The sequence below is a fragment of the Watersipora subatra genome, chromosome 5 (genome assembly GCF_963576615.1).
Source record: "Watersipora subatra chromosome 5, tzWatSuba1.1, whole genome shotgun sequence".
Classification (NCBI taxonomy): Eukaryota; Metazoa; Bryozoa; class Gymnolaemata; order Cheilostomatida; family Watersiporidae; genus Watersipora; species Watersipora subatra.
In genome coordinates, this window is record NC_088712.1 from 58,338,440 (window position 1) to 58,353,895 (window position 15,456).

A 15,456-nucleotide genomic window follows, 5' to 3' on the forward strand; every position below is an offset into this window, starting at 1 on the left:
AGGTTTTTAGTGATGACTCAGGCTTTTAGTGATGACTCAGGCTTTTAGTCATAACTCAGGCTTTTTGTGATAACTCAGGCTTTTAGTCATAACTCAGGCTTTTTGTGATAACTCAGGCTTTTAGTGATAACTCAGGCTTTTAGTGATAACTCAGGCTTTTATTGATGACTCAGGCTTTTAGTGATGACTCAGGCTTTTAGTGATAACTCAGGCTTTTAGTGATAACTCAGGCTTTTAGTGATAACTCAGGCTTTTAGTGATGACTCAGGCTTTTAGTGATAGCTTGAACCAGCAATAGGAGAGTAAATTGCATCATGATCTTAAAGCGTGCTAACGGAAGCTTGAGTGTTTTAACCAATCGGCATTAAAAATTGGCAAATGTAATAAACATCTTGTGTACAATTATTCCCTTGTACAGCAATGTAGCCGCTTAGTCTAATGGTTTAGCACGCCTGTTTGCAGACTTGTTTTGCCCTGGACACAGGGCAAAATTTTATGGCTAAACGTTACGCAGGCAACAGTTTGGTGTAACAGGGTGTTTTTAAATGTTTCATGTCTGTATTCAAATAATCATACCAAGATCTTTGTTTGTAGCTTGATCAATTTGTAATAACTGATGTACAGAGCACCCTGAAAGCAGACAGTTTAGCTACATCTCACCCTATTTATGTAGAGGTCCAGCATCCAGATGAAATCAATGAAATATTTGACAGCATTTCCTATGGCAAGGTATATAAACACTTCACAGTTCAATATTTCCTATGGCAAGGTATATAAACACTTCACAGTTCAATATTTCCTATGGCAAGGTATATAAACACTTCACAGTTCAATATTTCCTGTGGCAAGGTATATAAACACTTCACAGTTCAATAGTTCCTATGGCAAGGTATATAAACACTTCACAGTTCAATATTTCCTATGGCAAGGTATATAAACACTTCACAGCTCAATATTTCCTATGGCAAGGTATATAAACACTTCACAGTTAAATGCTTCTGCTAATAAATTAACCTTTGTCAATATGAGTTTGGAAAGAGTTGTCAGAACTTTAGCGAACAACTCCAGTGATTTGGAGTTGAATTGAATTTGTCTTCTGAATTGAATTGAAGTCTTTTGAATTGAATTGAAGTCTTTTGAATTGAATTGAAGTATTTTGAATTTGTCAACTCCGATCATCTAGAGTTAAATTGAATTTGTCTTTTGAATTGAATTGAAGTCTTTTGAGTTGGTCAACTCTAGTCATCTAGAGTTGACCAATTCAAAAGATTATAGTTGTGCATTATATTATAAGTGAATCAGAGTGTAGATTTCTGAAAAGAAGAAAAACTAACTTTATTATTCATTTACATTTGAATATTTTTTTAATTGAAAGTTACAGATTGTTGCTTCTATGTACGAAAGTTAAGCCAATTTGGATTCTTTATAGGGAGGCAGTTTGATAAGAATGATGAGGTACTTCCTTGGTGATGTCACATTCACAAGGGCGCTGTCTGTAAGTGTTTAAACCTATGATTTCTAGAGTTTTATCAGGTTGAGTTTTACACTAAGAGAGTTTAACTTGGCTCTCTTACATAATGGAGTAATTCCTCCATATAATCAGCCAGTCTAACGCCTCAGACAGTCAGCTCAAGTATACTTAGGTCTTTTGCTAATAGAGAAAAACTTTTAAACCAAATTTTCTAATAAGCTATAATTCGGGTCTTAGAAGATTTTTAAAATTTCAAAAATGCCCAATATTGGTGACCATTAATTTTGGGACTAACTGAATAACATTCATTCAAACAAGTGGAATAAATATTCCTTGATATCTTTATTATACTAACTAATCCGATGTCTGTTACTTCAATGCGTTTTACATTTAAATAATAATTATCTATTTTAGTTTTCATTTTTATGAAAAAATACATTTATTGTTAGAGAGTGTTTTTTTGGAATTTAATGATTTTGATATGCCTATAAAACTTTATAGTTCTGATATACCACGCCACCATACCACCTTGCAGATAGCAAAGAAATTTGTAATCTATTGGTTGACCAAGTGTGGAAATTATGCAATTTATCAAATTGGTAGAGACGCATAAAAATAACTTTCAAAAAGACTTTAACTATAAGAATAACTTTAAAAATTTCAAAGAGAAAACAATTCTTTATTTTATGTTTTATAAATACAAATCAGAGATTTTTTGTAAAATGTTTGCAGCTCATTTAACGAAGCGCTAAATTAGCTGATAAAATCCTACGGCTTGTTCTTGATGTATTAGTTACTTATACTGTTTTTATTACACCACTGTAGACGTGACAAAACAAAAACATAGATTTTTACGAATAATTCAATTGCTCATTGTCTTTGATTATTTGAAAGTTTAAATTTCCAGCCATGTTGAAATTATCTTATAGTACTGTTTGGCATTTTTTTACATTAGACAATTATAGGAATATAACTTGAAAACCAAATCTCATTCACTAAAGTATGTATATGTACCTTTGTGCTGATTAAGTTTTATGTTGGCATATATAAAGAGAGTTAACACTCTCTAAGCTGTAATCTTTTAATGGTTTTTTGGCTTACTTAAAAGCCAAAAAAGAAAGGTTTTATCCTTTAGAAGGATTAATGTTGTTGTAAAATACCATAGTATGAGTAATCGAGTGATCGTACTCAATGTGAAATGGCATTGCATAAGTGGGCTGGCAAATTGCTAGAGCCGCTGTTGTGTTGAACACGACGTCTTATCGGGTGAGTTGATGCCGCAGTTTCTACATTCTTATTGCTGGTTGCGGAGGTAGTTGAAAGGGATGGTTATGAAAATTTGTAACATCCCAAATGGTGGATAATATTTAATTGTTTTTTATTTGAGCAGCAAATAGGTACTTTTCTTTTTTTTAATAACGTTATCTGTTACTTTTTTTTCTAATTTTCTTATGTGTACACGCACATAAAACATATTGTAATTTTAATTCGTTCCTAATTCGGGTTATCATTGAATGTTTTAAATTTTTTATTTTGTGTGTGCTTATTTCAGTCTTGACGGTTATTTGGTTAATCAAGCAGTCAACGTTTTAGCAAAATACACCAGTACAGATTTATGCTAGCAAGTTCCAATTCACTATAATTATCCTTCGTAGTTCAAGCAACTGTTGAAATAAGCTATATTTTGCTGCTTAAGTCAGAATTCTTAGAAAACCTTAGCAAAATTATGAAAAATAAAATTAAAGTTTTTTATTCAAATTCATTTTTACAGCTTTCAGCTAACAAACGTCTGACTGTTTTATGTCAAAATAATTTTTCCTCAATGAAACAGAAAACCATTTTTTAAGTAAGCCACTAAACGCTAGCAAAGTCAGAAGTCAAGCACTTTCATCAAGCCTACCTTACCTTGACTTGCCATGCTATTCAAGTCATTCAGTGGAGTTGTCTGTTTTTTGCAGAATTACATTGATAACAAGCAATATCGTGATGCCCATCACGACCATTTGTGGCAAGCTATGCAGGACGAGGCCGATAGACAACAAATTAAAGATGACCGAGGGAATGCTCTGAATGTTAAAGAAATTTTGGATACATGGCTTTTGCAAATGGGTATGTCCAGCCATTAGTTCTCATACAGAATTTTGAATGCTTTTTATGGTTTTCAAAACTTGTTAGTCCTTAAGCTGAAATATCTAAGTAGAAAAGTTTAAAAATTATTCAGTAGACTTTTTGCGCCATAATTCTATAATGCAAATCTCTTTTTACGTATATTCCAGTCTATGTAAATAATTTATGTAAAGTTTTTGCATCGTATTACTTAAGGAATTCTATATAACGTAAAGAATATGTCAGTGCCAGCTCTCAAACTCTGTGTGAATAGTCAGCATTAAAAGTATTGACTTCCCTCTTGCCTCAACAAAAAAAGATGTAAATGGGTTTCTGGAATATCTATTTTATTTTTTTACTTTACTTTATATATATACAATATTTTTTCTTTTTTATTCACAGCATAGGCTTTACTGTGGAGAACGAAAGTGTGAAGAAATGAAGTGAATTGACATTAAATGTGTGCACTCTCCTAACTTAACGTAAAAGTACCGCAATCATGAACTCTAAACCGAGTGCACGTAATAAGAAAAAAGAGAAAGGCTCTTGAAACAAACAAAAAATAATGCAGTTACTGTTTGATAATAAAATCAAAACATTAAGTTTAGTTTTTGTTTCATTTTCAAGAACCCAATAAGTGAGTTTGGAAAGATCTTTTGTTTGATTATGTTATTTACACGCCTTTTACCATTCGTATAACATAAATCCCCAAAAATGTAAACTTTCTTGGAACAGGTTATTTATGTCGTCGGAGCATCTACTGTATAGAAAAAAGGGTTTAGCAAACACTCTATGCATTTTAATGAGTTGCAATTGATCAATAATCAATGTTGGCAGGTTATCCTTTGCTCGAAGTTCAGTCCAACCCGCCTACAGCCGATGGTAAAGTCACTTTGACAGTAACTCAGTCTCACTTCCTTCAAGATGACAGTCAAGAACCAGACCCTCGTTATCCTAGTCCATATGAGTAGGTAGTATTTACTATTTGTGACTGCCTTTAGCCGCTTGAGCTGCTCATAACCCTTATTCCCCTATGCTCTGTAACTCCTTTCCTATCGCTTATGACTATCAAGTGAATAAGCTCTGAATAACGGTTATGATGGTGGGGTGAGAACTTTGCAGGTCAATTTGAGATTACAGCTAAAAATTGCTTTTTAGTCCAAGCAACATTGAACTTTTAATATCTTTATTATTGCACAGCTGTGAAAATCACTGTCAGAATCACTGTCAGAATCACTGTCAGAATGACTATTCCTTTTCTTAACTAGCTTTGTTACTTGACTGAGTTTGGTTTGTTTTTACAGATAATATTTTTTTTGTTTAGCTATAGATGGGATGTGCCTGTCAGCTATGCAACAAGTGACCACCCAGACTTTGATGTTACAGAGACATCAGTACATTGGTTCTACAAGGATGACAATTCTTGTAAGTTGACAACTTTTTCAACAGCAAACGGCAAAAATAAATTTTGTTGTTTACAGTAAACCAAGTACAGAGCTAGTTGAAGTATGTTTTGTTTTAAGGAAGCCTATTTGAAAATAAAGTTGAGTTGTTTGAAAAGGCTATGACTTGCCTTTTGAATGAGCAGTATCAAGTTTTAGCCCTAAATACACTTGGGACACTTTATTGTACAGAAATTACCCATAACACTACAACTCATCTCTATGTAAAAAAAATTATCCGTTAGTATAATTCTTTATTTTCTCATATAGAAACTTGCCTCTACATAAAAAGTTTCACATTATCACAAGCAAACTCTTTTTTAAAAAGATTCACCCTCTGACCATGAAATTCACCTTGACGTAACAAATTTCACATTTTGGCACACCAGTTTGCAGTTTTATGCAAAGGTTTATTGTATTAGGAGCTCAGGCTTTTTACCAGATGTTCCATAATTGGTATTACCCAAGTTCATGCTTGATGAGTGATTATCTTGCAGTCAAGTTATTATACTTGGCTCTCCTAACCGGTTTAAAAACCGGAACTATTTGTCGTTAATATAGATTTTTAAACTTACAGTTAATCAGAAGCAAATTTTGTTGAAAAATATTTTACTGGTATATCGATTTAGTAATATATTAATATATTAGTATATTGATATATTGATTAAACTGATAAATTGATTAGACTGATGTATTGATATATTGATATATAGATTTGTTGATATATTGGTATATTGAAATACTGAAATATCATGGTATTGATATTTTGATAAATTGACACATTAATATATTTATATATATGTATTTATATATTGGCATTTTTGTTGCATTGTGCAGATGTGATTTTCCATGCTGGTTTTTTCTAGAGCTAATCAGAAATTAATATATTGATTACAGTGATGTATTGACATGGCAATATCTAAGGCGTAGCAAAAACAAGGTTCATTAAAAAAGCTTATTTTTACATGCATGGAGGACTTTTAGTGTCTCCTGTGCTAAAAGAATTCATAGATATAAACTAATCTTGTAGTAAAAATAGAGATCAATGCCTCAGCCGACTGGGTGGTTATCAACCCAAAGCAATATGGTTTCTACAGAGTTAATTATCCAGAAGAATATTGGCAAAGGCTCATTGACACGCAAGAACGCAATCACACGGTAAAAATTGTTTGCTGCCAACTAGTTGGCTTCTTAACTCTGCTGACTGCTATCATCATATTTTATTTGCTGTCATAGAGCTTGAATAAAATTGCCCTTGTTTGTCTTGTTAGCATTTTGTTGCATTGTGCAGGTGTGATTTCTCGTGCTCGTTTCTTCTAGAGTTAGCTAGAAAGCCTTCACATGCCTAAAAGTTGTAAGTTTCTGAAAGTAAGATAGCAAATATCTACAATTCACGTTTTGTAAGTCGTAGACCTCTGTGAAGGTCGTGTACTTGAAGTCTTTGCTGCCAGCCAAGAAGAACTTGCCTCTACTTAACTACTAACAACAAAGTAGTTATTGTATTTAGTCAGTAAGTTTTCATTATTTAACTTTATGAGAATTTTTAGAATTGTTTGGTGAGCTTAGATTGTTTTTTGTACTAGTGATAAGTTGCTTCTCGGTTGTATTTTTATGCTTTCATTTGATCAACTAAACAGCCCACCTACATGCTGGCAGCAATAGATCTTTTACAGAAATTTTCAATTTAAGAGCTTTCAAATTTTTGTTTGTCAAACAAAAAATGTCAGCTGTATTCACATCTAGCTGCTTAAACTTAACAAGCATGTCGCAGCTAAAATGTTCTTTCTGCAATTTCAAATAAAATTAATACTTTATCATTGCTGTCAGTTTAAACTTATTCTTCTGTTTTTGTAGGAAATAAATGAATTAAACAGGGCACAGATTATTGATGACGCTTTCAACCTTGCCTTGTAAGTAGATATTATGTTCACTTAGTGGGACTTGCATAACTCAATGTGATTTTTATAACTCTATGAAATTTTACCTGTAAGTTCCTCAAACTCCATTCATTATTTTAAAGATTGCTTCAATTCTACTGCTATTTTATCTTAACATAGATGCATCTATGCATTTTTAAGTGGCCACTTACTGTAAGTGGCCATTTACTGTAAGCGGCCATTTACTGTAAGTGGCCACTTACTGTAAGTGGCCACTTACTGTAAGTGGCCACTTACTGTAAGTATCAACTAAACCAAACACAGAATTTAGTTATTGTTTGTCCCTAGCATAGTTGTATGCTTTTAAACCATGGAAAATACTTGCAATTCCAAAATAGCCCCGAAAGTACAAACATTTTGGGCAAGTTTATGCTACCAACACAATAAATAAGTTTTCATACCAAATAACTTATTAGATCATTGTTTACATAAATTGAAGAATTTATCTGCTTTTCTCGTATTAAAACAATTTATTTAATTATTTTCATCACAAAACCAGTGCAGAAAACAAGCAAACTAGTTTTATTATTTGCTTGTCCTATCTTTGTTAGTATTATCATCATTATTAGTGATTATTTATAAACAGAAACTCTTTGCATAGATAAAACTATTAAGAATAATGTTTTCTTCTATACAGAGCTGGAAAACTTAGAATCACTTACGCTATGGCACTTACCAAATATCTGGAAAAAGAAGAGAGTTACTTCCCCTGGGACTCGGCCATTGGCAGCTTATCATACGTTTCAGCAGCTCTAGAGAGAACACCGGCCTATGGAGACTTTAAGGTAAGAAACCCGTGTTGCTTTTATTTAACTTTTTTTTTAAATGTTAATAAATAATGATAATATAACTTTATACTAAATAAAACAGATAATATAACAATTCAAGGTAAATTTGCTGACAAGGTGGTAAGAGAGCTAGGTGTCATTTGCTTCAGCAAATGATTATAACGAATGCCTCGTTTAACTTTTTAAGATCATACACACGCCTCTGTGATGGATTGATTTCTACTTATAATTTAATCCAATATAAATTCAGTGTACTTTATATGTTTAACTACGCTCCTATTTTTATAGACTAGCAATCATATTTTTACACTTTCTTCTATTTTCTTTGTGTAAAAGACAATATCTATCACATTCAACTATTGTGTCGCATACGTAACTCAGTTAACCCTTATATCCTTTGTTGTAAACTGATATAGAATAATCAAGTTGGCAGAATGTATGTAGGTACAAATTTAAGTAGGTACAAATTTATGTAGGTACAAATTTATGTAGGTGCAAATTTATGTAGGTACAAATTTATATAGGTACAAATTTATGTAGGTACAAATTTATGTAGGTGCAAATTTATGTAGGTACAAATTTATGTAGGTACAAATTTATGTAGGTACAAATTTATGTAGGTTCAAATTTATGTATGTGCAAATTTTTATCAGAATTAATAATCATCAAAAAAATTTTTATTAGATGCCAAAAAAGAAAGAAAAAGTTAAAATAAAAAGAATTCGTGTAAATATAGTAATAAATGCAATAATAATACAAATAATCACCGGTAATGTCTCACTTTACATATCATCGCTAGGCATTGGAAAAGATACCAGCCGGTATATATAACACATATTGGATGCTGGAAGGCGTGTCCATGACAACATTATATAATCAGGCTATTGAAGGCCTTGACCTTTGCATTGAAATTTCAGAAACAATCAAGCATTAGATAGTACTCTAAGCTGGATCTCCGTTGGATTTTTAGTTGTCACCCGTTGATTGCTAGTAGCTGTAGGATATTCACACGATAGTAAGCTAAATTCAGTTCACTCTCCAACACTCTCTCGCAGTTGATAAAAACAAGACCTATTATGACAGTACCGACAGCTTTTTATAAAGAGATTATCTTTTTACTTTATGATGTATTTTGATTTATTTAAAAATATTTACTTGAAAAGATGAAAATCTCTTAAATCAATGTCACATAAATAAAACTGTATATTGCCATAAAGAATATCTAACAGCCAAAACATTTTTGAAACCTTCATCAAGACATCCATAATCTAAGTGCCAGTTTGTAAGCAATTTTGTGCAGCCATTTAGAAGTTCATATAATGCGAAGATTGTCTATGCATGTATGTACATATAGACATTTGATGACAACCAGTAAAAGTTTGAAATTTTCATATACTGTAAAATATAAATTGAAAAGATTTTCTTGAAGTATTAACCACAATGTCTTTTATCAGCAATTAAAACATTTATTTACCTGGTTTTTGTTAAATATAAACTGGTAAAATTTATAATTGATTACACAAAGGGTATTAACAATTCTGTTTTTTAAAAAGAGATTATTTCTATAAAAAAAGAAATGGTGAACTAATTTCAGATTTGATAGTCTACCACTACATACAGCTAACAACTTTAATTGACTAACAAAACAAATTTTTCTGCATATCTTGATAGACTCGTCTGCCAACTAGATCGAGACTTTTACCATATCCGCATTTTAGCAGCAACAAATGCATATATATTGTTTATGTGAGCTTAGAGTGGAGGAGAAAGGCGATGACAGGTGACGAGGTGAATTGTGCTTTATAGTTTTAACTGTAAAATATTTTCCTTTGTAGACCTATTACAAGAAGCTTATACTTCCATACTATAACAAGTTCAATGATAGCTGGATATTTGACAGTAACTCATCGATCATTAGTCAGTGAGTACCTACCTACCTCTACATTCAACTCAGCAACCAGTTGAAAATACTTTTTATGGGTTAAGATAAATTTATGCTAAATATTTAGTAACTAATTGTGTTAGTAATTTTTAGGCACTTACTGAGATTATAGTTGGAAGTTGTTGATTTATAAAAAAAACAGTTTATTTTTAACAGTATATTATGTATTTAATTCTTTAAATGACTATTTTTTGGTTTGAATATTATAGAGACCAGAATTATGGTGCATCTATATATATATATATATATATATATATATATATATATATATATATATATATATATATATATATATATATATATATATATATATATATATATATATATATATATATATATATATATATATATATATATATATATATATATATATATATATATATATATATATATATATATATACATATATATATATATACATATATATATATTTCTCAAAGTTTGTATGCATTCGTGTATGTGTGGTCATTGTGCGTGTTCAGCTATAGCTATTAGCATGCACACGCTAATAATTTTAGCATTGTGCCTATGCGTTATGATGCCTCTGTTACGAAATATTTTTTGTAAGGTTTAATTACTATATCTGGGGTCAAGGACAATTATATTGTTTCTGTGTGAAAAGCATCGACGTTCGGTCAGACATAACAGTATGATATCTCATTTTTACATTTGTACTGGTATTGAGAGGTACCAGTATCATCATATTCAGAGTTTTTATGGATAGATTCTGGTGGAACAGTAACTTTTTTTATACACACACACTTTTACGCAAGAATTGTTATTTTAATTCTACATATTCAGGATTTTTACTTTGTTTTCTCTGTTCGTATAAATTGTATCATTACCTAATCATCTTTTATTGTAATTATAGCAAAACAGTTTTAATTTAACTATTACTTGCTAATTATTTAAGATTTACATTTAACCCTTTTATAGTTGTTTTATTTTGTTTCTTAATTTATTTGACATGCCCAAGACATTTTCTTCAAGATATAAAGTTTGAAACTTACAGTTGTTTGACAAAGTTTGAGAACCTTTACAGTTTGTTTGTATTCTCTCTGAAATTATTTCAATTACACAAAACGCTTTTCTCATGATATGTAGTTTGAAAGTTGAAATGGCAAATGTTGTTATGTATTAAATACAAATCAATTTTCACTGCAAAGACTTTTTATTACCCGGGCAACACCAGGTAGCACAGCTAGTTTATATATATAAATTACAGTGTTTGTTGGTTTACTTGTCATATGTCATAGTTACAGCAATAAAATTATAGGGATTGTAAAAGCTACTTTACACTATAATTGAACTCAAAAACTCAAAAACCTTGCCATGATATGGCATAATTGTGGACATACTTATCTGCTTGCTAATCTTTAATGGCGCATGAGACTGCCAGTGTACTAAAAAACAATATGTTACCAGGCTTCCTAAAATGCTATAAATTAATGAATTTATTTTATGAATTTTAATAGTTAGAATGGTAGATGTTGTATATTTTGATTAAAAATAAATTTTCTGTGCAAAAACTTTTTTATTACTTGTGCAATACCGGGCATTCATCTAGACTAAAATGCATTATAGAATAACTCAGTAAACATGTTACATCTGCCATGTTTTAATTGATGAGTCAAGAGGTTAATACTATGACAGCAATCTAACTGATGAAGACATGATGAACTGATGAATCATAATAAATTATGATTTTAATTTTATTGTTGTTATTTTCTATTATTATATTATTATTAAGTATGTATTAATTTTATATGTTTACATATAATGTTACTAAGGAATGCGTGTAAACAATTTACTTTTTTTATAAACAGTAAGGCAGTCAGAGGAATAATACTTACTTGTATAGATTCATTTGATATATCTAGAAAAAAACAATGTTTCCCTAACTTTACGAGAGATTTGCTATTCAAGTTTTTGCAATTTAATACTTACGTTTTTTTGGTGTTGTACAGCTGATAAAAACTAATCAAAGGAAGTTTTAGGGTTCAAATTTTGGTGGCTCTGCTATGGTTGAGTTTCTAAAGTTAGCAATATTTGTAGTGTGCAGATATTTTGGGACAGCAAATTTGTTGTCGAACGATTGACATTCAATTTCGCAATGTTTTTTCCTTACATACTCTTGCAACGTGTATACTGGGTGAGGTTTCATTTAATACTCTCATAGCATGTATAATAGGTGAGGTTTCATTACATACTCTCATAGCGTGTACACTAGGTGAGCTTTCATTACATACTCTCACAGCATGTATACTAGGTGAGCTTTCATTACATACTCTCATAGCATGTATACTAGGTGAGGTTTCATTACATACTCTCATAGCATATATAATGTACTAGGTGAGGTTTCATTACATACTCTCATAGCATGTATACTAGGTGAGGTTTCATTACATACTCTCATAGCATATATAATGTACTAGGTGAGGTTTCATTACATACTCTCATAGCGTGTGTACCAGGTGAGCTTTCATTACATACTCTCATAGCATGTATACTAGGTGAGGTTTCATTACATACTCTCATAGCATATATAATGTACTAGGTGAGGTTTCATTACATACTCTCATAGCGTGTGTACCAGGTGAGCTTTCATTACATACTCTCATAGCATGTATACTAGGTGAGGTTTCATTACATACTCTCATAGCGTATGTACCAGGTGAGCTTTCATTACATACTCTCATAGCGTGTGTACCAGGTGAGCTTTCATTACATACTCTCATAGCATGTATACTAGGTGAGCTCTCATTCAAGCCGTCATTCAAAACCAACTGTCCAGTGTTTTTGCTTTGCAAAGAATATTTTAATATTAAGAACTATGCAGTCTAAAAAATTGTTAAATTATGTAAAAGTTTGAGATTTCTAAAAAAAACTCATAAATAAGATATTATAATATAATTTACAATTTATGTGCTAGTCAAATAAGAAAATTGCATAGCCATTCAACTCAGTTTTTACGGTTCTTTGCTCTTTAGCTAGCCATAATTATTTGCTCAACTCTCTTCACTCAGCTAACGAATCCTTTAGTCTCTTTATTTGAACTGCAGATATCGACAGTCATCAGCTATTAGTCGTGCATGTGCCTACGATGTTGCTGACTGCAGGGATAAAGCGCACGAACTTCTTCAAGACTGGATGGACAGTGGAAACAAGTGAGTAGTGGTTTTAACCTGTTATCAGTAGCAAGGGCTTTATGAAAACTGTTGAAGTGGTTTGCTTGTTGTCTCATCACGCAACCAAGACTGTTTTCTTAAGACCAAGCATTTAACTTGAACTTTAATAAAAAAAAATATTATAATATATTAAAATTGTATATTAGAAGCTAAGTTAAAAACTACATTAAAACCTTTTAAGCATTTTTGTTTTGTAGAGCTGACAACAAATCTAAAATAAAAAATGGCTGAGTCACACGAATTCTGTAAGTAGAGCAATCACTGTCACAGTTGCTGACTCTCACTGACAATGCTGATAATCTCAGTATCACCAACTAGGATAACATTGTGTGAAATGTGAAAGATGTACAGGCTCAGTGTGTAGCTGTTCCCTGGTTTCAAAAAATTACCTTTAAGCTAAAGGTGAAAAGTGAGCATTGCTTTTTTTACTTTCAATTATTAAACCATAAAAGTATAAAATTAAAATAAATAATGGATTGTTTTTTAGTTTTGTCTATGTAACATGTTTAGTAATAGCAAAATTTACTCTGGATTATCTGTATTAATAAGCTCTACTTTGTCAGTGTAGAATGTATGTGTGTATGTGTGTGTGTGCGTATGAGAGTGTGCGCATGTGTTTATGTGTGTGTGCGCGCGTGTGTGTGTGTATGCGTATGTGTGTATGTGTGTGCGTGCGTACGTACGTGCGTGCGTGCGTGCGTGTGTGTGTGTGTGCGTATGAGAGTGCGTGTGCATGTGTGTGTGCGTGTGTGCATATGTGTGTATGTACGTATGTGTGCGTGTGCGTGTGTGTGTGCGTGCGTGTGTGCGTGCGTGCGTGTGTGTGTAAGTGCGGATGTGTGTGTGTGTGTGTGTAAGTGCGGATGTGTGTGTATGTAAGTGCGGATGTGTGTGAATGTGCTGATAGTTCACATATACGTCCACACTTGGTCGATTTGATCCAAACTTGACTTGCACATGCTCAGTGCCTTCCGCCAGGCCCTAAAATATTTGATTTTAGACCTCCTCTACCCAGTTCCTGAGAGCTAGCTTCTTACACATCTATTGAAAGATATCTGATTAACAATGACAGAACTTCCATGCATAACCTGGCTTATTGCTAATGTTATTATAATCGCATTGTTAAAAAGAAAAGTTGGAGATTTAAAGCTTACATCTAGTTATGAGCTACATAAATTTTGATTGCCTAAAAGTGCTCTTTCAGAATGCTAAGTTTAACTTTATAAATTTTTGATAGAGATTATGAGTTCCAGAAAAGCTTTGTTAAGATGATTTTTTGTAATAAATACTTATAATATCTGCTATACCCTTTGTAATTTAGTTATCATGTGACTGTGCCATTTTTTCAAATGCAGAAGTGGGCTTGTTATAATCTAATTGCAAAAGTCTAAGTTAAATAATTAACTCTGTCCATAAAAACAAATACACTTTTTGAACTAATAACCAACTTAAATTTATTGGTCTTTATGTAATTTAACATCAAATCAGAATCAGATCAAAATTCCTTCAAAAATAGTTTGTCATAGTAAACTATTTTAAGGTTTCAGCCAGAACTATAATTAAAAAACATTTCATAATCAGATAAGAACTTAAAATTTCATTTGTTATTTTAAATGGAGCTACCTTAAACCTATTGCTAGCACACTTAATCAAAACTTTTCTCGAGCATCATAAAAGCCGATCTATTTTTAGCATTTGATAACTTTACGCAATTCAAATCTACTAACAAATCTTGAATTGCCAAGGTAGGGAATATTTTGTGAACAGTAGAACACTTACACTTTTGCAATAACACATTTCTAAAATTGCAATTTTTCTACATATTTAGTTTGCTTAATATAAAAACTGTAACTAAAGCATTTGAAAAGAAAGTTGTATTCTGATTAGGATTGATTTAAGAAACATTGAAGGTTTAAGCCAAATCTTATTTTTGATCTGATCAACGTTTTAGCATAGAGTTGATTTTGATATTATGAATTAGAGAAAATAAAAAGTACCGTAATTAAACAAGTGCTTGAATTGATGAAGTCAAAACAAAAGTATGGAAAAGGGATGTAATCAAAACCAACTCAACATCAAAACATGATAAATACTGATAAATTTTTTAATCAAAATGTGACTTCACTTAAATAACGTACCGCATTGTTCTTAACATTCAGTCTAGGCGCAAGTTGGTATTCTTATTTCAAGGTCAGTGTAAGTATGTATGGTAAGTCATCTTGTTTGAAAATTACCAAATTAATTCATGGAAAACTAGATCCATTTTTGACAGTTCTATCTTATATAAGCTTTAAAAAGAGTTTTTCTGTGTTTGCTGTGCTGATTTCCTTAAAGTGAAATATATCTGATAGCTACTTCTGTATTCTTTGCAGTTCAATTCATCCTAATGCTCGCTCAGTAGTCTACTGTCATGGTGTAAAAGCTGGAGGAGCGGCGGAGTGGGAATTTATCTTTAAAGAGTTCCAAGAGGCCAATGTTGCAGCTGAACAAATAAAGCTCTTGCAATCACTCGGCTGTACGAATGAACTATGGCTGTTGCAAAGGTGATCACATAATTCTGTTTCCAGAAATCTGTGAAGGTT

At 31.7% G+C, this 15,456-nt stretch overlaps 1 protein-coding gene across 2 annotated transcripts in view; it reads left to right on the forward strand.

Annotated features, from left to right (window-relative positions):
- Positions 1-15,456, forward strand: part of LOC137397647 (aminopeptidase Ey-like) — a 50,125-nt gene that overhangs the window by 28,784 nt on the left and 5,885 nt on the right. For both annotated transcript variants that reach the window (XM_068083948.1, XM_068083946.1), the window contains exons 12-22: positions 595-729; positions 1,430-1,495; positions 3,430-3,580; positions 4,415-4,544; positions 4,902-5,002; positions 6,050-6,177; positions 6,874-6,929; positions 7,594-7,741; positions 9,580-9,665; positions 12,749-12,853; positions 15,247-15,417. In XM_068083948.1, coding sequence (XP_067940049.1) covers positions 595-729; positions 1,430-1,495; positions 3,430-3,580; positions 4,415-4,544; positions 4,902-5,002; positions 6,050-6,177; positions 6,874-6,929; positions 7,594-7,741; positions 9,580-9,665; positions 12,749-12,853; positions 15,247-15,417 — 1,277 coding nt within the window. The remainder of the gene's footprint in view (positions 1-594; positions 730-1,429; positions 1,496-3,429; positions 3,581-4,414; positions 4,545-4,901; positions 5,003-6,049; positions 6,178-6,873; positions 6,930-7,593; positions 7,742-9,579; positions 9,666-12,748; positions 12,854-15,246; positions 15,418-15,456) is intronic.